This window comes from Neoarius graeffei, chromosome 7 (assembly GCF_027579695.1).
Source record: "Neoarius graeffei isolate fNeoGra1 chromosome 7, fNeoGra1.pri, whole genome shotgun sequence".
In the NCBI taxonomy this organism is placed as follows: domain Eukaryota; kingdom Metazoa; phylum Chordata; class Actinopteri; order Siluriformes; family Ariidae; genus Neoarius; species Neoarius graeffei.
The window spans coordinates 1,425,764-1,446,194 of NC_083575.1; the positions used below are offsets into that span (position 1 = coordinate 1,425,764).

At 42.7% G+C, this 20,431-nt stretch overlaps 2 protein-coding genes across 3 annotated transcripts in view; both read right to left on the bottom strand.

Annotated features, from left to right (window-relative positions):
- The window catches only part of srsf5a (serine and arginine rich splicing factor 5a), a 57,856-nt gene that overhangs the window by 34,533 nt on the left and 2,892 nt on the right, over positions 1-20,431 (bottom strand). The window lies entirely within an intron of this gene.
- On the bottom strand, positions 1,245-15,510 carry lgals3a (lectin, galactoside binding soluble 3a). 2 transcript variants are annotated; one of them, XM_060925066.1, is made up of 6 exons: positions 15,408-15,510; positions 15,080-15,097; positions 14,177-14,944; positions 11,029-11,117; positions 4,169-4,325; positions 1,245-2,928 (listed from the first exon to the last, which is right to left on the bottom strand). In XM_060925066.1, the coding sequence occupies exons 2-6, from the start codon at positions 15,092-15,094 to the stop codon at positions 2,773-2,775; spliced, it is 1,185 nt and encodes a 394-aa protein (XP_060781049.1). In that variant the 5' UTR covers positions 15,095-15,097; positions 15,408-15,510; the 3' UTR covers positions 1,245-2,772. The 2 variants fall into 2 exon arrangements, with proteins under 2 accessions (XP_060781049.1, XP_060781048.1); XM_060925065.1 differs by lacking the exon at positions 15,408-15,510 and adding an exon at positions 15,299-15,401.

The following is a 20,431-nucleotide window of genomic DNA, read 5'->3' on the forward strand; positions in this document are numbered from 1 at the left end:
GCAAAAAGCTTGAGGTCATTCTTCCAGTGTGTAACATAAAGTTTAGTTTAAAAAAAAACGACATTTGTGAATAAAGTGTTTACCTAAAAGTAGTAAATTATTAACACCATATTCAATTTTGTTATTATTTAAAAACACTCCAAATTTAATTTCCTTAATGGATAAAGGGGCAAACTGAATCCCCCTAGACTGTAGCCAAGCCTGAAAATCAATCCAAAATCTTTGTATTAAATCACATAGAAAGAAAAGATGTTCCAAATCCTCCTCCTCTGTTTCACAAAACGCACATTTACCAGTTTCAAATTTAAATTTCTTCTTAAGAAATTCTTTGGTTGGGTAAATTCTATTCAAAATTTTGAACTGTATTTCTTTCGCTTTGAAGGGAATTAGAAAGGAGAGATATTTAGTTCTAATCTTTTTAATTTCTACTGTTTCAAAATCTTTTAATATGTAATCTCTTTTGACAGAATTAGGAAAGCAATTATTTTGTAAGGAACGTCTTAAAAATTTGTTATCGCACTTTTTATTACAAAATTCGACACCTTCAATCCAAAGTTGTCTCAGTCTAGCCCCTTTCTTGTTCATATTTTTTACTTTATTGCCGTGTGTGTTTTACTACTTTGATGTTTTTGGATCTGTATGGTGCTCTATTTGTTTGTATTTTGAATGTTTTGGGGAAAAAAAACCTTTCACGCTTAAATTTATACTCTTTACCTAACAATGTACACTCCTGACCATCTTCTCCAAGCTGTTCCACAAAGCAACAGGAAGCGCACACTGTGATGTGCAGAATGTCTCTGTATGCTTTAGCTTTACAGTTTCCCTTCACTGGAGGAACTCAGAGGCCCAAACCTGTCCCAGTCCCAGCAGGACCATGCTCCTGGGCACACAGCACAGAGCTCCATGAACACGTGGTGTGTGAAGAACTCGAGAGTCCTGCACAGAGCCCCGACTGAACTCAACACCTTTGGGATGAACTGGAGCCTCAACATCAGGGTCTGATCTCACAAGTGCTCTTGTAGCTGAATGGACACTAATCCCCACAGCCATGCCCCAAAATCTAGTGGAACCCCCCCCCCCCAAAAAAAAAAGGGTGGAGATGATTATCACAGGAAAGGAGAATAAATCTGGAATGAGATGTTCAATAAGGACAAATGAGTGTGATGGTCAGCGGTGCACATACTTTTGGCCATATAGTGTAAGTGGAGTATGAAGTACAACACGTTTAATAATAAAGTGCACTCTTTTCTAAAACAGTGTTAAAGATTTTATTTCAGACTCTCAGCACTGCAGTGGCTCTGGCAAACAAAAAGAAAAAACATCACTTCATTCAAGTGGCACAAACTAAAATTAATGACTACAATTAGGGGAAAAACAACCTCAGGCACAGAATACACACGAACATATTTTTGGTACATATTAATTATTATTCTGTTAATCATTTGTTCTTTGTATTTAATATGAGTTAACGATTCCTTTAATCATTAATTATTACTGAGTAACTACTAATTTACTGAGACAGGGTTCAGTGACAGGTTTATAAATAACTCATAGTTGATAAGTTTATTCCCCCTTTAATAACCAGTTACTGTATTTAAAAACACCTACAACTATTTATCTTTAATTCAGTTGATGATCTGTGAATGAACTTCTGCTGCCCTTTGTGTAATTAATATGTGCGTTGTGTCAGTGATGCGTGAAGATAGAAGTATATTAATGAAGCTAATTGTCAGGTAACGCTGCACTCAGTGACTCAGCACTCAGTCAGAACAATTCATTAACAGAATATTAACTCATTAATGTGACCTGAAGTGTGGAGTTAGTGGGATGTGTTCACACTGGTGTGGCTCAGAGGCGTCTCTCTTCCAGCATATTTATATAGAAATAAAATGTTCAAAACTCACATCATGATCCAGCTGTGATCTTATCATTAATACTGCAGCAGTGAAATGATGATTATTTATAAATATAAATCTGTTCTGATTGTAAATCTGTTGGCTGTTCACGGAGTCTGAAACGATGAAACAGAAATAAAGCGGCGATTAAACGCAGGAAATGGATTCACTGTAATGATGTGAGAAGAACAACATGTTCATGAAACTTCTCACAGCTTCAGAGGATTAAAACACTGAACTGCAGCGTCGAACATCTGTTTACACTGCTGCAGTAATCTCTCAACTGGAAACACACACACACACACACATGCACAGGGGAGTAGTGTTTTATAATTTGTGGTGTTTTGTAGCATTAGAATCTGACCATGAGGGGTTTAAATTGAAGCGTGTGAAAGTTCAGTGTTTTACCTGCAAGTTTCCCAAATTTTATTTTAGAGCTGAATCTAAACACAGGATTTAAAGGGGGGGGACATGGGGGGGGGGGGGGGGGAGACAGACAACAGAGAGAGACACAGAGAGGGGGGGGACAGACAGAGAGAGAGACAGAGGGGAGGGGGGAGAGACAGACTGGGGAGAGAGACAGAGGGAGACACTGCACTGTCACACGTCACGTTTCATCAAGTAAAAATGACCTCAGTGACAGTCAGACGGATCGTCACCTCCTCTTCTAAGATTACAGTAAACCGCTAGATGATTCTTCAACTTAAAGACATTTTAATCATTTCACGCCATAAATGTTCTCGTTCTATGAGCAGATCATTTCACTTCCTGATATAAATGTCATGATGCAGCAAAGTTAAAGTCTTTTAGAGAGTCAGAACTCTCACTCACGTTTAGAGAGAGAGAGAGTGTGTGTGTGTGTGTGTGTGTGTGTGTGTTAGATGATGGATGGGGCAACGCTGTATAAGGTCACGTCTCCGCACACCCTCAGCAGTGTGACCTGCTCCATTCCTCCTGCTCGGTGCTCGTATTCCAGAACATGAACTCCATCTACAGCCACTTTATACACATCCTCCTCCACCAGGATCTTCAGCTACACACACACACACACACACACACGTTAAACCAAGCTCGGTGCAGGGGGCGGAGCTCTGGCTTAATTGTTATGGAATCTTCCTAAAATTTCATCACACTGTATTCTTTCATTTATTTCTCCCCACATTTCGATCTTTCTTTGAACTATCAATTATTTTTCAAACATTGTTATTTCCTTTTTCTCCTTTGTTCTACCCCTCCTTTTCTCGGTAAATCTCACTGATAAAACGTGAGTCTAGGGCGTAATTTTGGGTAGGGACGCTAGGGACGTGTCCCTACCAATATTCAGCCGCTACTGTGTAATCACGATCAATAAAACCGATGTCCTAACCTGAGCAATGATTATATGGCACACAAAGGGTTAAATGTATGACACTGCTAATAATCCCCCCTCTAACGTAGATATCATTCTCTGATTAGCTACCTGTTTCTCGCTAACTTACATGGTTGGCTATCCCAGCTGTCACTCCATCTGCTGTAAAAGCAGCACACTTCCCACAGCAGCCGTGACTACCCGCCCATCAACCCCCCGTATCTCACACGTACACACCTGACCTACCCCACGCACCCCCCACTCTCCGTCAGCCTACAAATTGAGCTGGACTTCGATGTCCATGCATGCTTGCCCTACGACTCGCATGCTGACTTGAGCATCATGGATGACGGCCCCCCTCCCAAGAAACGAGACATTCGTTCATTCTTCTTCAAAGTCAAGAATGTAAGTGCAGGGTTTCCATCGAGCTTTAAAAACTCAACAAAATCCTTTTGATGTATGGAAAGCCTTCATAAAAGTATTGCTGCGGCTCCTTAGGCAGGTTTAGCAACATGACAGGACGCATCAGAGCTAGGCTACTGCATAGCTGCAGAGAAAAGGAATGCTGGAGCAATGTAACTTGGTGTTAGATAATATCCTCGATGAATGTTACATTTATAGACCTAATGGTTTTACAGAATGTAAGTAGTCAGATGTAGGCTACTGCATGGCCATGCAGATGTGCAACTTGCATTTCAGAATCAACAGCGTGACAGCCGCTGAGTCTGCTGCGTTCACTGTTTTACAGAGACCTCTTTCTACTACTAGGCTAGGCTAGATACAACAAATCCATGGTCCTTTACTGCCACCTTTTGGAAGCTCTGCCTTGGATCACTTTTGTGTCCCCACCAATGTCAAAATCAAAGTTACTCCCTTGATGTGAGTGAACATGAGCGCGCGCACACACACACGGTGTGTTCTGTACCTCAAACTGTTGCCCCTGGGTGAAGGGAAATCCTCCCTCTCTCTCCTCTGGACCCCAGTACCCGGACAGACTGGAGTTCCTGACGATGGTCTGCTCAGAGAACCGAGGGTTAAAGTGGAACACTATATCTTCACCCTTCATGAAGTCCACTTGAAACCTGGGGGGGGACAGAGAGTGTTAATGTGGGACACTAATCACACAATCATCGCTACTCTGGTTCACTACATAGTGGAAAAAAATAAGTCCCCTATGGGTCCATGTGGCTCCTGCTTATAAATGAAATAGGTTTCTGATCCCATGTCCATACAGTAAATACAGCATATATATATATATATATATATATATATATATATATATATATATATATATATATATATATACACACTCTATGATGCAGTAGCCACAAAAATGAAGTGTAATCCAAAAATGAACAATTTAAAAAAAAAAAAAAAATCACAGAAATAAAATATACAGAGTGTTTGTACTTTATATCAGCGGTTCTCAACCTCTTCTGCTTTAAACCCCACCTATTCAGACTGGTACTGAGTCGAGGCCCATTAAAAAGATCCCCAATTATTTTGACTCATCTATTCTATTAGAATCTAATAACCTATTGTAAAGTGTATTAATGGGATGCGACATCACTCCCTGTTACAGATGGGAGCCCAGGAATTAAATAAATGCAGTAAAACAATCTGTTTGTAATTGTAGGTGTTGTATTTAAAACTGTATGGATGCGCCAGAAGCCAAACCCTGCATGCAGGTCATTCTCAGCCAAAAGGGATTAATGATCCAAAAGTGGCGTCTGGTCCATTAACACAAGAACTTACTGCCATGTTTGTGTTCAGCAAACAAGCAAGTTATTAAAACCAAGAAGTGATATAGAAACCACTCAATGGGATTAGATCCTTACACGCTATTAAAGAATTATTTTTCCTATAAGTTGGAAAATGGGCAGCACGGTGGTGTAGTGGTTATCACTATCGCCTCACAGCAAGAAGGTCCGGGTTCGAGCCCTGTGGCCGGCAAGGGCCTTTCTGTGTGGAGTTTGCATGTTCTCCCCGTGTCCGTGTGGGTTTCCTCCGGGTGCTCCGGTTTCCCCCACAGTCCAAAGACATGCAGGTTAGGTTAACTGGTGACTCTAAATTGAGCGTAGGTGTGAATGTGAGTGTGAATGGTTGTCTGTGTCTATGTGTCAGCCCTGTGATGACCTGGCGACTTGTCCAGGGTGTACCCCGCCTTTCGCCCGTAGTCAGCTGGGATAGGATCCAGCTCACCTGCGACCCTGTAGAACAGGATAAAGCGGCTAGAGATAATGAGATGAGATGAGAAGTTGGAAAATGATCCATCTGTTGAGTTCCCCGACATCTCAGACTCCCTGGTGCATCGTTCTACACGGACACACAGATGGAAACCTGGAAGAGCCTGGAGGAGAACAACTTTTTATATGTGTCTGGGTTAAAGATCTGGGGACACTACAAGATAGACGTCGAGAGACGGATCTAAGTGCAGGAAGAGCGTTTATTAGCAGGCGTGATATTTAAGTCATTTATTTTTATTGCAATTTTAACAACAGGCGCGGTCACAAAGCAGCTTTACAGAGAATTAAAGACTTTAAACATGAGCTAATTTTATTCCTAATCTACCCCAATGTTAAACCCTGAGGTGATGGTGGTGAGACAACACAAGGAAGGAACTTCAAGAGGAACCAGACTCTAAAGGGAACCCATCCTCATCTGGGTGATAACAGATAGCGTGATTATAAATAACTCACTTCTATAACTGCGTCCTATAGAGTCACAAAGTACAACTGTGGAACCAGGAAACTCATTATAGTTTAACAGGAAGTCTGTTTTGTTGAAGTTGTAAACTGTTCACTGATGGAGACTTGAGTGTAAAACTGTTCATGACAACTGCAGTCCTAAAGTTATCAATGCAACCAAAGTCCTTAAACATAAAAGCATTACTGTAGTGTCCAGAGTGTCTTCTAAGATTTTTTTTTAAAACAAAAGCAAAACAGAAAGCAGAGTATTTAAGCAGCATTATACAACCCCGATTCCAAAAAAGTTGGGACAAAGTACAAATTGTAAATAAAAACGGAATGCAATAATTTACAAATCTCAAAAACTGATATTGTATTCACAATAGAACATAGACAACATATCAAATGTCGAAAGTGAGACATTTTGAAATTTCATGCCAAATATTGGCTCATTTGAAATTTCATGACAGCAACACATCTCAAAAAAGTTAAGACAGGGGCAATAAGAGGCTGGAAAAGTTAAAGGTACAAAAAAGGAACAGCTGGAGGACCAAATTGCAACTCATTAGGTCAATTGGCAATAGGTCATTAACATGACTGGGTATAAAAAGAGCATCTTGGAGTGGCAGCGGCTCTCAGAAGTAAAGATGGGAAGAGGATCACCAATCCCCCTAATTCTGCGCCGACAAATAGTGGAGCAATATCAGAAAGGAGTTCGACAGTGTAAAATTGCAAAGAGTTTGAACATATCATCATCTACAGTGCATAATATCATCAAAAGATTCAGAGAATCTGGAAGAATCTCTGTGCGTAAGGGTCAAGGCCGGAAAACCATACTGGGTGCCCGTGATCTTCGGGCCCTTAGACGGCACTGCATCACATACAGGCATGCTTCTGTATTGGAAATCACAAAATGGGCTCAGGAATATTTCCAGAGAACATTATCTGTGAACACAATTCACCGTGCCATCCGCCGTTGCCAGCTAAAACTCTATAGTTCAAAGAAGAAGCCGTATCTAAACATGATCCAGAAGCGCAGACGTCTTCTCTGGGCCAAGGCTCATTTAAAATGGACTGTGGCAAAGTGGAAAACTGTTCTGTGGTCAGACGAATCAAAATTTGAAGTTCTTTATGGAAATCAGGGACGCCGTGTCATTCGGTCTAAAGAGGAGAAGGACGACCCGAGTTGTTATCAGCGCTCAGTTCAGAAGCCTGCATCTCTGATGGTATGGGGTTGCATTAGTGCGTGTGGCATGGGCAGCTTACACATCTGGAAAGACACCATCAATGCTGAAAGGTATATTCAGGTTCTAGAGCAACATATGCTCCCATCCAGACGACGTCTCTTTCAGGGAAGACCTTGCATTTTCCAACATGACAATGCCAAACCACATACTGCATCAATTACAGCATCATGGCTGCGTAGAAGAAGGGTCCGGGTACTGAACTGGCCAGCCTGCAGTCCAGATCTTTCACCCATAGAAAACATTTGGCGTATCATAAAACGGAAGATACGACAAAAAAGACCTAAGACAGTTGAGCAACTAGAATCCTCCATTAGACAAGAATGGGTTAACATTCCTATCCCTAAACTTGAGCAACTTGTCTCCTCAGTCCCCAGACGTTTACAGACTGTTGTAAAGAGAAAAGGGGATGGCTCACAGTGGGAAACATGGCCTTGTCCCAACTTTTTTGAGATGTGTTGTTGTCACGAAATTTAAAATCACCTAATTTTTCTCTTTAAATGATACATTTTCTCAGTTTAAACATTTGATATGTCATCTATGTTCTATTCTGAATAAAATATGGAATTTTGAAACTTCCACATCATTGCATTCCGTTTTTATTTACAATTTGTACTTTGTCCCAACTTTTTTGGAATCGGGGCTGTAAACATGACTCAAAACAAACATGACAGTGATAATGATAATACTTCACAAAGCCTCTGTGAAAACAGCGTCTGTATCTGCACGTGCTGATTGCACTCAAATCAGTATCAGGTGTTTCCTATTGCTGGCTTTCACATGACGTCACATCCGCCTCATTAGTTATTCAAAACTTTAGCTGGTGGTCTACCAAAGCTCAGCTGACAAAGCGTTTGTACGGAGGTGGTGCATTGCTCGCATGGAAAGTGCCTTACGCTTGCGTTGTTTTAGGTTGTTCGAATCGATCAAACCGTGAAACTCATCTCATCTCATTATCTGTAGCCGCTTTATCCTTCTACAGGGTCGCAGGCGAGCTGGATCCTATCCCAGCTGACTACGGGTGAAAGGCGGGGTTCACCCTGGACAAGTCGCCAGGTCATCACAGGGCTGACACATAGACACAGACAACCATTCACACTCACATTCACACCTACGCTCAATTTAGAGTCACCAGTTAACCTAACCTGCATGTCTTTGGACTGTGGGGGAAACCGGAGCACCCGGAGGAAACCCACGCGGACACAGGGAGAACATGCAAACTCCACACAGAAAGGCCCTCGCCGGCCACGGGGCTCGAACCCGGACCTTCTTGCTGTGAGGCGACAGCGCTAACCACTACACCACCCCCAAACCGTGAAACTGATGAAAGTTTCTTCAGGGTTCCCCGTGAGCTAATAAAGGGTGAATGAACACAGGATTTCACAAAAAGATGTGGAGAAAGGTGGGTTTTGACCCTCTGACTGAAATTGAAGGGAGTCGAGTCGAAGCGTGCTGGAGTTTGCAGTGATCGTTTGGTGAAAGGTTTGTATTTCCCTCTCAGCTCTGTCCTTAATGTTTTCCAAGTACTTTTCTTGCTGTGTGTCGTTATTTTACGGTACTTTTTTTTAGTCACGAAGCGTTAAAGTCCCCAGCTGTTTCTTTGTTCACTCCTCACAAAGTCCATATGCATGAAGGTCGCGACAAAATTCTTCCCCAGCCGTACAGTTCCAATGCGCCGTGATCACTTCTCCGTCTTGTTTAACTCAGATCCAGGTCTTTAAAGGGGTTTCTGATGATCTTTGTGAATGAGTTAGCTGAGAGATAAGAGCCAACACAAGCGAGAATCAAGCCAACTGTTGTTTGTTTACACTTCAACTTGCAGTGCTTTGTTGTAAAGATGCGAACAAAAAGCTTAAAATTTTTTTTTAAAAACCACATGGGTAAAAACAATACAGGATTCATTGGGCAGCGACTTGATCCCGAGGTCCTTTACCCAGCCACACACAAAACAGTTGTAAGCCTCCATACTCTTCCACGCGTTCATCTGTTTTGCGGTGTAGAAGGACGTCTGCAACACCAGATAGTTTGAGATGTCGGGGAACTCGACTGAAGAGTAGGTTTCTAGATTATATGATAAATCCTTCTTTCCCAGACTGTAGGCGTCGATTCCATTGCACACAGCAATCTTCTGAATATATGTAAAGTCAGCAGCGGCTTCTAGATTACGAGCGTACGGTACTCTGTTAAGTTATTGCTAGTTGTTTGCACTACGGCAGCCGTTTAGACCACCAGCTATTTCAATTCCGATAAAACCACTAAGAAAAGTCACATGACTGAAACCCAGAAATCACAACTGGGTCCCAAGCGCACGTAAAGCGGGCACAAAATGCGCTTCATAAGCGCGCAAAGCCGCTTGAGCTGAGCCAGACTCAAACGTGCAAAGGTGCGACAGAAAATTGTTCATCTACTGTGTGACCACAACTTTTAGCTCACGTGTATATCGCCACCAAAACGCCTCATTTTCATTGATAACCCATCACAGAGCATCGCGAGCTGTTGTGTGACCGTAGCTTAATGTGAAGCGCATCGCATCTACATCACACATGGGAGCACTGGCTGCAGAAGGCAAGGGGACGCCCTGGAGTATATTTTAAAATAGGAATGCACTTTCCCTCGGTAATAAGCATAAATATGCCTGAAAGCGATTTCTTCAGTCTAGTCTATTTATTTCGAATGGTGAACCGAATTGTATACACTCACCGGCCATTTTAATAGGAACATGTGTCTGCACAGTGCGCAATTGTAGAATGGCTACAGCCTGTACATGAGGCAGAAGACAGAAAAATCCAGCACACTTATAAACTCCCACAATGCACTGTGGCGTTTAAGCCCAGACATGGCTGATATAGACCCTTTGCACTGACGTCACCCGAAACCGGAAGTAAACAAACCCTGCGCCATATTGGAAGACCAACAAACTCGTGATTAGGGGGAAATAACGGCAGCGTGCGGTATGTGAACCCACGAGGCACTTGATTCATCAAAAACCCACAATGGTAAACTTTTGTGCCGTGTTAGGGTTCTAACAAAGCTGATGGGAAAGGTGAAAAGAAGTCTTTCTACAGAATACCAGCTGTGATTGAGACACAAGGGGAGCAAACCAAGGAGCTTTCTGCCAGGAGACAGAGAGAGGATTTAGCTGCTTTATGCAGAGCAGGTCTGAATACTTCAAATCTACAGCAGTACAGAATATGTTCAGACCATTTTGTTACTGGTAAGTCACTAGGCTAGAGTGTTGTAGAACATTTTTTTAAATGTTTACTGAATAAAAACATCCTTAATTTTATCACATTTATGTTATATATTTCATTTCTTTCTTTTGTTTTAAATTTTCCTCCCTCCGTCCCTCTTTGGATTTTAAATATAGTTTTTCCCCCATGTCCAAATAATTCAAATATATATATAAATAAAAACAGATAAGTAGCAAATTAAAAATAAATTATGAAATAAATCCATAACAGCATGAATACAGATTGCAATAGTTTACAATGTCTGGGTAGCAAACAGATGGCAGAATTGGTGTCCGGTCCTCCTTATGTTTCCATTCTCCCTTGCCCCGAGTCTTATCATATGGGTCAAACCCATCTATCACAGCCAGTTTCTCCACATACCGTGCCCTTTCTGCAGCTGGGAATGTACTCACATAACCAGAATTATCAGCCATCATGTCACTTCACTCACTGTGTCACTTCACAAGCTGTAATAATCACTTCACTCTCGCTCGTAGTTTGTTTTGTATTGTATGTATGTATGTACTTGGTCTTCCAATACGGCGCCCTAACAAAATCACACGGTACGGTGACGTCACGCGGCAACCCTCTATAGTGAAGTGTGTGTGTGTGTGTGTGTGTTACCTCTCTCCTCCAGGTACAGGTTCTCCCACTATTGTGATCAGAAGGCGTGGCATAATTCCAGCATGGAGCTGCAGATCATATGGTACCGACTGGAACGAACACACACACACACACACACACAATTTACACTTACTTGGCCACCTCCTGAAGGATGAAATAACAGTGTAATATGTACACTGTCGCCCACTACTGTTCACACAGATCCATAGCAAAGACCTTAAAGCTGTACTGCCTTTCAGATTTTTCAAGTGTAGGTCATAAAAAAATTTTCCAGACACACAATTATTTTTGTTCAGTGACCAAAAGCTACTGAATTTGTATTACAGACTTCCAATTTTATTAGTTTTTTTTAACAGAATAATTAATGAATTTAAGGCCACATGGCTCTAAACTCTCCTCTATTTTTTCCTGCTTCCCCATGACCCAATACAAGATACTACGTTATGCATCACATGGTGGGCTTTCCCCGTTCACGCAAGGCATTGTGGGATACAAATTTGAAACAGGAGAGAAAAATGGAGGACGTGAGTGTGTGAATGAAACGTGAAAGAGCGACTACAGTAACGGAAAGCGAGAAGAAAAGATGTTATGTTCTATACGAAGGAAAGGACACGCAGGACCAAACTAATAAATATTGGCGCTCAGCGAGCACCTCGGTGTGATCAGCTGTTCGTTTAGCGACAGAATGATGGAACTGTCAGTGCACGCTCAAAGGGAAACCTGTAGATGGCAGTAATGCAACACTGTGGATGCCAGCTGCTGTAAAACCCAAAAGAAGAAGATAAACCTGCGCATGTGCACACGGACTTCCTCTGTCTGCTTGACTGCGCCAAGCGAGCGATTTCATGCACATTATTTGCTTTAATCCCCTCAAATTAAATAACTTCCCAGCCACAGAATGGCCTGATATTTTGTGAGATATTACAGAAATAAACAGATATCACAATCACCACATTTCAGACGGAACTAAATTTCACTAATTTTATGAAATTGAAAGGCCGTACAGCTTTAAAAACATCCCTGTCAGTAAAACTGGTTCCATAAAATTCAGGTGGAAAGTTCATGCAACTACAAGTAATAATCCCTGGAGGAGGTCAGAGAGAAACCAGCAGTCACTCGAAATGAGTTGCAGGACGACCTGAAAGCAGCAGGAGCAACAGTTACACAGAGAACAACCAGAAATGAACTGCTCCACATCATCTCCACTCACACGTCACGCTGAACAACTCTGCTGAAAACAAGCACAGATCAGACACATCAGACTCTCTTAGAACAAAATATTAGACAAAAACAGAACTCTGGCAATAACTCAGCTCCGGAAGTTTGGGGACAGAAGGGTTGTGTGTACGATTCCAGGAACAGTGAAGCACGGTGATTGGAGCATCAGGATACGGAGCTGCACACGGACTTTACACACATCACTGCAGGAAACATGACTGAACAATCCTCTACACAGGGGTGGTCCCACATTTACATACTTATGTATATTCATAAATCTGGTATTTTTAGTCAGGGTGAAGGTAGAGAGATGTTTCTTTGACATTTGTAGGTTTTTAATGTGATTTATAACAATGCATTATTCGACTCAGATGACCTTTATTTGTCATTCAGTTATTTATTTGTTGTGCAATGATTGTGTGATAGTTGTGTAAATGTTTAAATAACATTAAATATCATTTAAAATGTTTAAATTCAACAAGCTAATCAAAGAACACAGACAGATCCGGAAAACCCCCAAAACATTTTAATAACTAAACGAAACAAGCTGACTGAATTATTTTAATGCTTTATTTTGGGCAAAACAACCAGTTTCTCAGAGACAGCACTCAACACACACACACACATATTACTCATTTATTCCAGAAAGGGAAAAAGTGTCCTTCAGAGAATTTTCCTCTTGTTACTGTGAATAAAAGCAGCAGACTGACGTCAACAAAACAGTCACCATGACAACATGACACCAAAGCCCCACCTCCATTCCAAACTACACCCAATGATGTCGTACTTTCAGTCCAGATCTCTCTCTCTCTCTCTCTCTCTCTCTCACACACACACACACACACTGAAGGGTTTAATTATTACAATAACATTTTATTCAGGATTTCAAATACTGCATCCACACGACACTCATAAACTGAAACTGCCCTCAAAATGGTGGCCAAGGGGACTCAACCAAGGGGAAGTCGACTAGGGGGTATTACAAACAGGACAGGGACGAGGCCCGAGTGTCTCACGCATTTTATTAAATGATGCAATAAAGTATGAGAGTAATCACACAGCTGTGGAGTGTAAAGAGAGAAACTCACCAAACACACACGCAGTTTTAATTATACCTGAAGTTTCTGATTGTACAGGGACATATGGAGGAAATTTACACGTAGATTATTCAACTCATATTTCATGTTCACACACCCTGTAGTTACACTTCATTACAGAGGTGTGTGTGTGTGTGTGTGTGTGTGTTAGGCTGCAGATACTCTGTGCTATTTGTTGTGATGATCAGAAATATGGAGGTCTGGGCTGCGGCTGAAAGACAAAAGAAAAAAAACAAAACAAGAGCTTTTACTTTAATTCTCCACTTAAGGACCCAAATCCACAAAACCCACCAGAAACCACCAGACCACAGGACCTAACCCAACAGCTATGAGCCCAGATACATTAGAATTCATCATAAAGGAGTTTCTGTCCTTTCAGTCCCACCATCAGCACCCAAAACCCAACAAAGCCCCCTTGATAGGGACACAAGCTACTGGAACACACCAGAAACTACCAGAACCCACTGCAGACCACGAGAGACAAACCATAATCCACCAGATATGAGCGCAAATCCATTATACCCACCACAAATAACCCCAAACCCACCAGAACACATCATAAAAAAGTCCAAGTCCACCCAGATCCACCATCTGAAACTAAAAGCCACCAAAGACAGAAGCTCGAAATAACCCAGAAACCACCACACAGGAGCTCAACTCCACCAAGAAGCACAAGAGTCCATCAGATACCATCACACATAATCCCAAATACACAAAAATCTGCAAGAACCCGCCAGAAAGCAGCAGAACTGAGTCTATGTCCAGCAGACTCTGGAAGACGGAAGGCTGCATGCACCAGAAACCACTAGAACCCACCAGAGATCATTACTCACCAGCATTCCTCCAGGAGCAGTGGGGCCTCCATAGGGTCCTGTGGGCGGTCCTGCGGGTGGGCCTGTGGGCAGTCCCCATGAGCCAGGGGGCACAGGTGGGAATGCTCCTCCAGAAAACCCTGTGGCAGGAGGAAAAGGGGCAGGGCCTCCAGGGCCATACATGTTCCCTTGGTAGGGCATGTTGGGGTAGGGAGCCTGTGGAGCCCCAGGAGGAGAGGGGTACATTCCAGGAAACTGCCCTGGTGCAGGGGGAAACTGTCCTGGCATCCCGGGGCCAGTAGGGTATCCGCCTGGGGCAGATGGCATGCTGGGAAACTGGCCTGGAGCTCCTGGGGCAGGGGGAGGAGCGGCAGGACCTCCAGAGGGGGGTAAGTTTGGACCACCTGGGGCAGCTCCGGGCCACGCAGGGCCAGATGGGGAAGCCCCAGGCCAAGAAGGAGCAGCAGGGGCACCAGGAACAGCAGGGGGTGCACCGGGCCATGCAGGGGCAGCTGGGCCAGTGGGGGCAGCTGGGGTTGCTCCGGGCCACGCAGGGGCAGCTGGGGTTGCTCCGGGCCACGCAGGGGCAGCTGGGCCAGCAGGGGCAGCTGGGGTCGCTCCGGGCCATGCAGGGGCAGCTGGGGTCGCTCCGGGCCATGCAGGGGCAGCTGGGCCAGCAGAAGGTGCACTGGGCCATGAGGGGGCAGCAGGTCCTGTCGGGGCTGACGGCTTGTCATGTGCTGTTTTTGGTGCTTGACTGGGGGCATCATCCCCGAACGCATCAGATAACTACAGTGGGGGAAAGAATAAATCAATCATACACACACACACCTTTGATTTGTCACATGACACAATAGAGAAACTGTGTGTGTGTGTGAGAGAGAGAGAGAGAGAGAGAGAGAAGTGTATGACCACAAAACTCACCGAGAACTCACTCATGACCTGTGTAGAACACAAAAACATGTTATTAATATGTTACAAAAATACACGTAAAAGTTTCACACAGAGAGAGAGAGAGAGAGAGAGAGAGAGAGAGAGAGGGGAATGCAGCAGTGTGTGTGCGCATGCTCCCTCAGTGTGTTTATCTGACAGCAGTAAGAGAAATCCTGAACCCCGGTGTTTACACAGATAAAGCCGCTGTACCTCAACTTAATCTACACACACACAGTCCGGAGTGGATCACACACACTCACACACAGTCCGGAGTGGATCACACACACTCACACACACTGACAAGTGAAAATACACTCACAGCTCACGCACAACAAACCGGAAGTGAGCTACAGACTAGAATAACCCGTTTCCGTCCCAAAGTCTCTCCCTCAGCCCTGCCGAAGTGCACTCGATAGTGTACAGCGCCCTGCTCAGAATGCTCCCTGCGCCCTGGCGAGTGCGCTGCTCGGTGCGGTTGGACACGCAGCCCGCGGGGAAGCCTGAGCGCCATCTTTACACAGAGCTCTCCGTCATGTGGAGCAACAAACCGCAGCGGCGAGACCCGGAGCACCAGCTACAGATCTGCTGCTGAGAGAGAGGGCGTGACTTCCTGGAAAAGTGACGCGCCTGCGCGTGACTGGGCGTGGTGGGCGTGGCCTTAAAAGCACAGCAACCGCGTCAAACTAATGTTTTATTTTCATTCTGCAGAGCGCGACGGGAAGAGCAGGGCCCGGGACTGCGAACGGAGGTTAACCTACCCAGCAGTAACCCAGGGTTCCCCCGCTAAACCGGGGTTGACAAAACCTGCTTATCTTGTTTGGGGTTAAACGGAACTACGACGCCAGTTATGAAGTTGATTTGTTGAACCTGGTTTAACCTAATCAGGGTTAATGCGCGTTCACGTTAAAGGGGAGGTTATCAGCGCAAATCCCCACTGTTCACAATGGCACGGTCGCCGCACTTCACGGAGGAAGAATGCGCTGTCATAATGCAAAGCTACGAGGAGTTCAAAACAACATTAAGAGCAAAATCTAACACAGCGGCTGCCAATAAGGAGCGGCAAGCATGTTGGCACCGAACTGCCGATCGGGTAAATGCGCAAGTACATTCTCCCTTCTACATGTTCCAGAACAGAAGGATAGGATGAGAGAAGCTTCATGATCAATCACAAGTCACAGAAAATGGTCCTTCGACGTGGCCCCAGTCATATATAGCTTGTTTAATGTCCGAAAAATCCTGAATAAAATTTGGTATGGTAAATTCATGGAGTCGCTACTTAAGCTGATCTGTGCACAGAGTCACATGAATTAGGATGACTGACTGTTCAGCCCCTTTGACTAAGTTGGTGTCGGTCCTGTGAACATTTCAGAGGCAACAGCAGCCAAACGCACCTGGCAACAGGTGAAAATGAAATATAAAAACATCATTCATAATGGGGTGTGTGTGTGTGTGTGTGTGTGTGCGCGCGTGCAAGCAAGCATTCATTTGCTTTTTATTTATTCAAGTTTTATCTGTTTTCCTAGTTCAAATTGTTTTGTATATAGTTTATAATGTTGTTGTGTGATATTAATGATAATATTGTGGGAAAACTACTTTGCACGGACGTTCATTTAATTTATTCTATCGTCATTTTGTTTGTTCTATTTTTGTGTATTTTATTTATTTATGTTTGTCTAGTTGTATCTATTTTTCTAATAATAATATTTTTGCATTAATAGTTTGTTTTTTCCTATTAAAATGTTCTTGTGTGATAACTAGTTCTTGTGTTATTTATTGTAGTTGTATCTATTTTGTATCTCAGACTTAAATATTTTTGTAAAACAAGTGTTTTTCTATAAAATATTCTTGCGTTCTTGATAACTATGTTCTTGAGTGGGTTCTTTTTTTTTTTACAGAAAAGCCGTTCTGCATGGACATTCATTGAAGCCCTCATTGTTTTTTAATGGTTATTTATGAGCGTTTAGGGGTTACAATAATGTAAGTCTAGGTTGCTTTATATAAAAGGGATGTCCAGAAATATTGATGTCACTGTCTAAGCAGAGGGATCTGGCTTCTTTAGACGCTGTCTTCTTAAAACTGAATAAATATTTAAAAAGAGCCGAATGAGCCAGTCTTTTGAACGGCTCTTTTCAAAGAACGGATCACAAAGATGCGGATCCCATCAAAGAGCCATAAATCCCATCTCTAATCTGCGCTCCGATATCGCACGGGTCATCCAGGTACGCTGGCATTGTCTCTAGAGGAAATGTCGGTGGAGAGGTGGTGTTTAAAAAGGGTGTGGTTAATCGGAAACCTCGGGTTAACCAAGAACATAACCTGAGACGAGCAGGTTTGAGATGCAGCGTAAGTTGCCATGGCAGCAGACCTCGGTTTGAACATAGCCAACTTTCGTAGTACGGGTTAATCGGGAAGTTACGCTGCACGTGATCAAGTTACTCTCGAAGTTACCCTGGTAAACCAGAAAACCCGCTTCGTAGCCCAGGGCCCTGATTTATACACAACATAAACAACAACAAAATAAACCGTGTAAACAGATCCTCTAACGGGGGGAAGCTACAAATACACACGAATTTACAAAAATAAAGGAATATAGATTAATTAATGATTTAATAATGATTACTTTGGTTCCAGTTGAACTAAATTATAGATCAGGACTAAATGTGTGGATTTACAGAAACTGGACAGATTAATTGGTAATTTGTTAATTGATACGTTAGGATAATTACATTATATATTAAAGACACGCCCCTTTACCTTATTAAATAAGGGTTCGACAAAATTTCTTGTGAACATAAGGAAGGGAAGCCGGAGGAAGTTCACACACCATCTTATTCATAATAACACACTTTTTAACATTAAAGCTTTTATGTTCTGGTAAATGCTCATATTGCAGGGTTTGTTTGTTTTTTAATAAACGTGTTATTAAAGTGAAGTTTCACAACATGAACTGTGGATGGAATGGAAAAAAATTAAATGCTGTACGGATTTATCTGAAATAAAATGGTTAAACTCTTCTCTTTTTTGGTTGCATATAACACATTATAGATAAATAGATGTTGTATAATATGTAATGGATGCTGTGAAAGAGTTTTTCTTCACCAAGGATCTACGATCCATTTCAGTCGTCTCCGTGGTCTTCCAGGCCTTGCGTTGTTGCTGAGCTCAGCAGTTTCACTCCTTCTTTAGAGAAATGGACCACACTGTTGATTTACTCACAGCTAAAATTTCTACCCTCTCTTTTATAGGTCTGTTTTATTTTTCAGCTGAATGATGGCCTCCTTCACTTACACTGACATGTCTTTCAAGCGTATATTGAGATTTTCCTTGAACAGCTACGAAATACAAATTCAATACAAGGAATCAACTCTGGACATTTTATCTCCTTTATTTGTCGTCAAGTAATGAGGAAACAGGCCATAAAACTGCTTCGAAGTCAATTGTCCAATTACTTTTGAGGGTATTAAAATGGAGGAACTGTGTAAAAAATATCAACTAGACAAAGGCAAAATTATGAACATTGTGTCACTGTTCAAATACTTATGCACCTGACTGTACAGGGTTAAATATGTTTTTTAATGAAAAAAAAACCCCTTACTGATATGGTATCTGTGATTATTGAAGAAATCAGGAAATGTAAACCGTCGAACATAACTGCGCAAAGTATTGCCAAGGAAGAAAAAAAGTCTTGTATTACAATTTAAAGAAAACAAAATACAGTTGAATTTAAATGATATGTTACAAAAGAGTTCAGGGGAAATGTGTTGAAAAGCATTTTTACTTTCTCAGGGCTCACTAAAAAATTTACTGGAATGTTATCTTCACCCACAATGGTCTTCAGAAGGTGGCGTCACCGCACCAAACACTTTTTACCAACCCCAATATAAAATGAAGAAGCTGAGCTTGTTCAGCACTGAGTGAGGAGCTCGCAGGCTAAAGAACCCCGAATCAGTATTTTCCATCAGTTCGACACTGCAGCATTAGCATAATTAGCGATTAGCAAACTGTTATGATGTAATCGGTGGTTTGTCGTAGTGGTGGTGTTAGCGAGGTTCGCTCGACCTGTCATTAGAATACAGCCATCTGTTCCAATTTCTTCTTCGCCTTCTTCGGTCTCTTTGTGTAATAAAACTTGTATAAACCTGAACCCTGTAATGTACAGTCCAGTTATAAACAGCTTTATTTCCAGGAAAACCTGCACTATCAGTAATCTGTGGTTGGTAGAAGAGAGCAACTGGACTTGCTTGAAGATTCTTGAAAACGTTTCGCCTCTCATCCTAAAGGCTTCCTCAGTTCTGTCTGCCTAATAGGGAGTATCAGGTATTTATCCTCTCATGGATCATCATAGAATCCGAATCAGAATGCTGATGGTTGCATTGTAGGTGGCTGATAAAAGATGTCTTAGACACCCACCTCTGTTCAGTGATCGTTGTTCCAGGTTGACAAAAAAGAACGATCCTCTCTGGCTAAGATGTCTGCCAGTTTTCTGGAAGTCCTCTCATACTCCTGCACCAGTCGAAGGGATCTCATCCCAAAGTGCGTAGAAACATGTCTGTGAAGATTCTCAGTCATCCAGGTACATAGTAATCTGTGATGATCCATGAGAGGACAAATACCTGATACTCCCTATTAGTCAGACAGAACTGAGGAAGCCTTTCGGATGAGAGGCGAAACGTCTTCAAGAATCTTCAAGCAAGTCCAGTTGCTCTCTTCTACCAACCACAGATTACTATGTACCTGGATGACTGAGATTCTTCACAGATCTGCACTATCAGTAATCTGTGCACTGCAGTGATGTCACATGAATGTATAAACAGTTACATGACCATCAATACAAAAGAAAAAACAAAAGAGAAATTAAGTCTCACAGAACTTTTCTCAACTCTCACACAGAACATTCATGAACAATGTTTTCAGCTTTTGGAAATTGTTCTCACACATTTTGTCAATCGGGGGATAAAAATAAACATTTTAACCAACACAATACAAACTATTTACAGAAGTGTTTTATTTACAACAAACACTAATTATGTCATGCTTTCGAAGCAGTTCCTGTCTGCAGTGAGACAGAGCACCACATCACTCTCCTGACACTTCCATGGGGTGGACAGGTTGACCTTCCTGCTCTGTCTGCAGAGGACATACGTCTCACGTCCATACGAGGCCCTCTTCCTTGTATCGGTTTGGTCTGAGATTGCGACGGATTAGTGGCCACTCTGTGCCCTGGCAGGAGGAACCGTGACTGTGATGCCACACAGCTGGGCTGTCAGCTCCTCCAGGAAGACCCTGTGGGTCACGGGCTCCTTCTGCTTCTCTCTGCAGAGCTCCTTGTGAAGGAGGAAGCTG

Coding starts and splice junctions, on each gene's coding strand:
- lgals3a (XM_060925066.1), bottom strand. Junction 11,118..14,176: donor CTGCTCCTGGAGGAATGCTG/GTGAGTAATGAT, acceptor TGTTCGTTCCAG/TCGGTACCATATGATCTGCA. Junction 2,929..4,168: donor CCCAGGGGCAACAGTTTGAG/GTACAGAACACA, acceptor GTGTGTGTGTAG/CTGAAGATCCTGGTGGAGGA.